The sequence below is a fragment of the Melanostigma gelatinosum genome, assembly GCF_949748355.1.
Source record: "Melanostigma gelatinosum genome assembly, chromosome: 18".
Taxonomy (NCBI): Eukaryota; Metazoa; Chordata; class Actinopteri; order Perciformes; family Zoarcidae; genus Melanostigma; species Melanostigma gelatinosum.
Genome location: NC_136651.1, coordinates 8,026,202 through 8,032,201, shown reverse-complemented (window position 1 = coordinate 8,032,201; position 6,000 = coordinate 8,026,202). Strand labels below are relative to the sequence as shown.

At 42.8% G+C, this 6,000-nt stretch overlaps 1 protein-coding gene across 1 annotated transcript in view; it reads left to right on the top strand.

Annotated features, from left to right (window-relative positions):
- Positions 1-2,184: 2,184 nt before the first annotated feature.
- The window catches only part of hcn1 (hyperpolarization activated cyclic nucleotide-gated potassium channel 1), a gene marked incomplete at both ends in the record, with an annotated part of 53,998 nt that continues 50,182 nt past the window's right edge, over positions 2,185-6,000 (top strand). The window contains one exon of the mRNA XM_079289884.1: positions 2,185-2,534. Coding sequence (XP_079146010.1) covers positions 2,185-2,534 — 350 coding nt within the window. The remainder of the gene's footprint in view (positions 2,535-6,000) is intronic.

Below are 6,000 nucleotides of genomic sequence, written 5' to 3'. Positions count from 1 at the left end.
GTACAATTGTTTAAAAGCAATCTGGAATGTTAATGAAATAAAAATATACACCGATAAAGTAAAAGTATCCGTGTGTACCCTCCGACAGTGGTTGGAAAAGTATTCAGATTATTTCGTATAGCAATGGAAAGGTACAGAAGTAATAAAATGAGTTTATTTAAAAAAAATGCTCATTCATATTCAAATGTTATTATTGTATCATCACTGGTGCATTCATTTGTAAGCAGCATTTCGTTTTACTTTGTCAAGATGGAGCTAAATTTACAAATTTCTATGCTGTTGGGAAGTTTAATCTGCAACTATGCGTTGTATTTTATAAATGGATCAAATGTTTTGTATACTCTCTCCTTTCTCTGTAAAAATATCCCTTCCTCATGATCACTTCATTCTTCTGCCGTTTGTACTCTTTGACTTTTTCTCTTTAATCTTATGCTCTCTGCGTCTCTTCTTCGTTTTTTTGCGTTCTGGTTTTTTTCAGTGGTGGGATGTAAGTAAGTGCATTTCTTCAATAATTGTAAAAGTACCACACTTTTACTTTTCCACTACAATTCAGAGGGAAATATTGTACGTTTTACTGCAACTGTATTTGTTTGAAGTTACAATAGTTACTTTACTTTTGAATTTGTTTACGTGAAAAACATCATACAAAGTGATCATGCTTTGTCACGAATAAAAGTACCCAATATATATATTCAGCTTGAAACGACAGTCGATTTATCAATTAGACTGAGAAATAAATACATTTGAAACATTTTTGACAATCATTTCAGTGACTTTTTATTCAAAATGCCAAACACTGGGGCCACGTTTGGACTTGTTGGTTGGATAAAAACAAGCATATAAAGTTGTCAAATTGGGTATTTGTGGTGGGGATTTCTCTTTTGTTGAAGTTTTACAAACCAAAGAACCAATCAATAGATCAATTGAGAAAGTAATTAGGAGATTAATCAGTAGTAAGCAGTTCAGAAATGAGCTCCACCTCAATCAACTACAACAGTAAAAGCCTTTGTTTACCTTAATGCATGAGTGATGATAATGGAACGATGATATTATATGATGGTAACAGTCAAAGGGGACATTTTTCTACTTTACTTTTAAGTACAATACTTATACTTTGGGAGCATTTTGAATGCAGGTCATTCACTTTTTAAATTTTTAAAGTGCTATTAGCACTTTAACTTTACTTTCACTTGAATCACCTCAATCCATTCTGACTGGTGCCCCTACAGGTGGCTGGGTTATCTAAACAACAGTGGGCTCTATAATTCATTTTTGTGAGATGTGTTGATTTAACAAAGTTTTGGGATGTTTTAGGATATGTATTGAGTTTGTCATCCCAAACTCTACACAGTATTTAACTGTTTTAATTGAAATGCACCATAGATGATTATATTTAAATCATGTTATCTCCTTGCCATGCACAAATGAAGTTTATAGGTTGCTTCTAAACAAACAAGTGCTTATATATATATTGCAACTATATAGTTGTTGCAATGCATTCGGTACGTTCACGCTCTAAATGTTGGATCATATCTGCAACACCTTGTAAGGTGTGACTTCCACAAGATGTTCAACTCATTTTCTCATACCACCAAGAGGCTCCAACTATGATACCAATCTGTTTCACCATGTTGTCTTCTATTATCACTCCTCAGTAGGAAACAAACCTGCCGCCAGCCGAGCCACAGGAGGCACACATGCCTTGTCAAACGAATTATAAAACACATACACGGTCTTTATTAAGTTCAAATATATGCTCTGCTCCTATGATATGGGCTTCCTGCCGCCATGCCGGATCCTGGTGACAGGGGAGGGAAGAGGTATCATGAGCCACATTATGTAAATAAGGTGCAGGGGCATGTGCCAGTTAAACCGCAGTGCCGTGCGAAGTGAGACAGAAGCAGAGAGGCTTTGGACGGTAGAAGCCGGGGCCGTCGGTAGATGGCGGTAACCCAAGAAACCTGATCCACAGGGCTGTCAGCGACTCTGTCTCAGTTTGCAGCACTCCCACCGAAGGCAGAGGAGCTGAACAGTTTGAAGGACATAATTAAAAGCAGCAAAAGAAGAAGGGGGAAAAAATACCAGCAGAGCTCACAGCGGGCACTCGAGTTTTGCGCGCAGCCCTCCCGGAGCCGGAGACGGAGACGCTTTGCCACAAAGAAAAACGGGAAAACTAAAGACACCATGGAAGACAAATCGAATTCCTTCTCCAGCAACAAGGAGGAAAAGGCGGACGGGAATAATGTATTTCAGAGGCAAGACTCGATACAGAAAAACAACACGGGGAGCCAGAAGGAGCACGGCAACTCGGTGGGCTTCAAGGGGGAGCGGGAAGAGGCCATGGTCGGTTTTGACGATCTGGACGCGGAAGCCAGGCAACATGGTTTTATGCAGAGACAATTTGGGGCCATGATGCAGCCCGGAGTCAATAAGTTCTCCTTGCGTATGTTCGGCAGTCAGAAAGCCGTGGAGAAAGAGCAAGAGAGGGTTCAAACGGCCGGATACTGGATCATTCATCCATATAGCGATTTTAGGTAAGGGCTGGAAAAGACACCTGCTCACCCCCACTCCTCCTCCTCCACCCCTCCCGTCACCCGAGGGTCTGCACTCTCACACATAACGCGCTGTCATCGGCACACGCACAGCCTGCCCCAAGGCGCATACGCTAATCTACCTCTGTATTTAGACAACCGGGCTTTCGCTGGCTGAAGGCTTCACTGACTTAAATGTGCCCAGTGAGTGTGTTCATTGCGGCATTTTTATTACAACAGAGAAGGACGCGTTTAGGCTACAAAGGTGTATCCGTGAGATGTCCTTGGAAAACGGACGGTGAATGTCAATTTCAAAACACACACACACGCGCGCACCTTTTCTGATTGTTTCACCATAACTGCACATTAGCATGGTCCTCATCATTGCGACATCTTCCCGTGTATAGGCTCGGGGCGACGGTACCTGGACACAACGTGACAATGCCATTGCACCATCCCGGTTGTAAACATTGTAGGCGGCGGTACCGGACGACGGGTCTGTGTGCAAAAAAAAAAAAAATGCACAGAATGCGGTAAAAAATCGTGCAGCGAAACGATTTAGGAGGAAAATGGCCGTGGTTTGACTCGATCAGTCTTGCAAACATTGAACAGCACTAATGAATGAGTTGAGCGGGGAAATGTGGTGGAATGTGTTTGTTTCAAAGGAGCCGATCATGCCACACTTCCTCCCGTGTTGTGCACTGAATGCCACAGTGACGGGATTGCTATTTATTTCTTCTTCGGCATGGCATTCTCTCACCTGCACAAGCAGATATCCTATTGTCCTAAAAAAAAGAGTGCGGCTGCAAGTGAAAACTGCATTAAAAACTGCCTGATGATCGATGCATCCCCACGTGTGATAAGTGGTGCAAATGAGTTGAGACAAACATGCTTCTAATTAGCTTTCATGTGTGTAATGCATCTGTGAGACAGTGCGTTCGGATGGTAAACAAATGAGATCAGGTACAGGCAGGACTGGTTCTCCACCGGCTGCATGTTTACAGTTCACCACTCAACCAATTAAGCACGTCATCCAGCCTCTCTGCACCGGTGTCCCCTGGCACACAGCTTGATGGTTGACAATCATCCCTGTTTTCCATTGAAGCATGTAGGCCACGTGACGTGCCAGGACACGTTGATCCCTCCGCTCTAACACGGAGCTGTCCGTGGTCCTGAACCCAGAGCAGGCCCGAGTATGCAGCACCGTGCTCCGCTCTGCAGCGTTTATGCTGCTGCTCGCTCAGAGCTGCTGGAATCTGCAAGCTGAATTCTAACTGAAAGCTGCAATTGTAACTGTGTAGCTTTTGCTTGATTTGTATTGGTATACATACACATACAACGCTAACTAGGATATCCTGCACTCACCCACACAAAGACACGGCCATATGCACGTGCCCATGCTCACACCAGATGTACAATGACTGTGGGCAAGGATTAGTAGCACAACACAGCAGTCACTGAGTTTAGCAATCTCTGTAAACAATTATGTAAGGAGAACGACCCCCCCCCCCCCCCCCCCCCTCAGATGGCCAAAGGGTTCGTAGACCTGAACAATCCAAGTGATATGCATACCCCCCTGTCACAGTTGACAATTGCTTAGCTGTCTTTGGCTGTATTTGTGATCTACCTTATGCTAAACCTTTTTGAAAAAGCTCCATGATGGGAAATAATTGATTTTTGTCACTAGATCGCATACAGTATGTATGTCAGCATGTTCTTAATATGAGACATATTGGGCCACCAGTGGGGGTGTTTGCTATATAACCTCTGCTCAAGGAGATTGGCCCTTATATTCCACTAACTCAGGCTGCTGAAGGTTCCCTAAGGGTCCTTCCTCCTGACATTTTCCAAAGGGTGTTTGAAGTCCTTGTCCTCTAGCCAGTCTAACGACACAACCCCTTCATGCCAGTGAGATTGCCCCGTGGATTGTTCTGTGAAGTTACATATCTCCAGCGCTTCAAGCTACCATGCTGGTGCATAAATGATGGAGGTGCAAGGGTCCACTTTGTTTGGCAGGTCCCCTTGTACTGTAGCTTAAATGGTAATCTAGTCCTCTACTCTGGGGCTCAATTCATCCTCTTAATTATTACCAGCTGCGACAGTGTGTGGCTGGTTTTGTTTTCACCTTGTGAGTCTGTGTGTGTGTGTGTGTGTGTGTGTGTGTGTGTGTGTGATCATGGCAGAATGTGGCTCCTGTAGCAGGAACTACCACAGAGGTTTTCAGTACTTTGCAGGTGTTTATATGTCAGATTCTGTCACCACAATAGCCACACAGACCGTGCACGATGCATTCACGAAACTTTGTGTCGTTGGGAACAAAATGAAGGCCAACTTTAAAGATGGTAGTCTGAGCAAGGGTGCCGTAAATAGGGGGATAGTAAGTGGGGAAGCTGGTGTGATCCTGTCTGAAGTTGGTCTCTAGTTTAAGTTGGTTTATAGTTTTTTGTATATAATTCTAATATATATTCTGTACTGTGGCAGAACTTTGTATGACCAAAAAGCAAACCCTGTGTGGTCTTTTGATGAAACTCTTACGTAAGTAGGGTCCATGAATGGCGCCACCCTTCACACAGGCTGTATATCGCTTTGTGGGAGTGTTTTGAAAGTCAATATCCAAGATATTATTTGTACACAGTGGCTGCTTAAAGATTAATGGTAGATTAGTAATATTCATTATTCATAGATTTTCAGAGCGGCCTCATACATCTCGGGTTAAGCTAAGGCCTTTGTCGTAGTTTAAAATACTCTCAGTGATGTTTCCTTTCAGAGTTTGTTCTAAAGAGGCTGCCTGTTTGGCCGAGGCAGATGAGTGTGTTTTAGCCAAAGCATCTGATGATCATAGTTTAAAATGGCACATTGTTGTTTGTGCGCAGCATCATTTTTCTTGACAGTTAAACTTGCTATGCTACCTAGAATGTATCGTGTCGCGATTTTCGTTTTTCTTTTTCTTTTGCAACCTCTCCAGGTTATTTAAAATGACATGTTTACCTCAATTTGAGCATCCAGTGTAGCCGATTCAAACTAACATATTGGCCTCCAAGACACGGATCGACAGAAAATTATGTTTGGTCGACGTTCTGTAATCACATGCTACATTTCAATAAGCTCATTGTCAGTCAGAGATGACTTGACCTCCATCTATTTGATCTGAAATCCCATTTTCATCATTGTATACATCAGTATACACTTTGTAGGTTCTACAGCTCCAGGCTCCTGTTTTAGGGAGGTCCATCAGGCTATAATAGCCGAGTGTCAACATTTGGAAAATAACTTATATGGCTTTCTGGTGGGTTTGTTTTGTCTTAAAGTTTTCTTTCTGTGATATATTAGGAAACGCTCATTTTGTATTCGTTTCTACAGGGTGCATACATGTGGCAGAATAAACCAATATGTCTTTGCAGCATTGCTGCAGAGACACTTTAATCAATCAGAACAGCAGTTCGTTGGTGTGTTAAAGAGCGGCTTGACA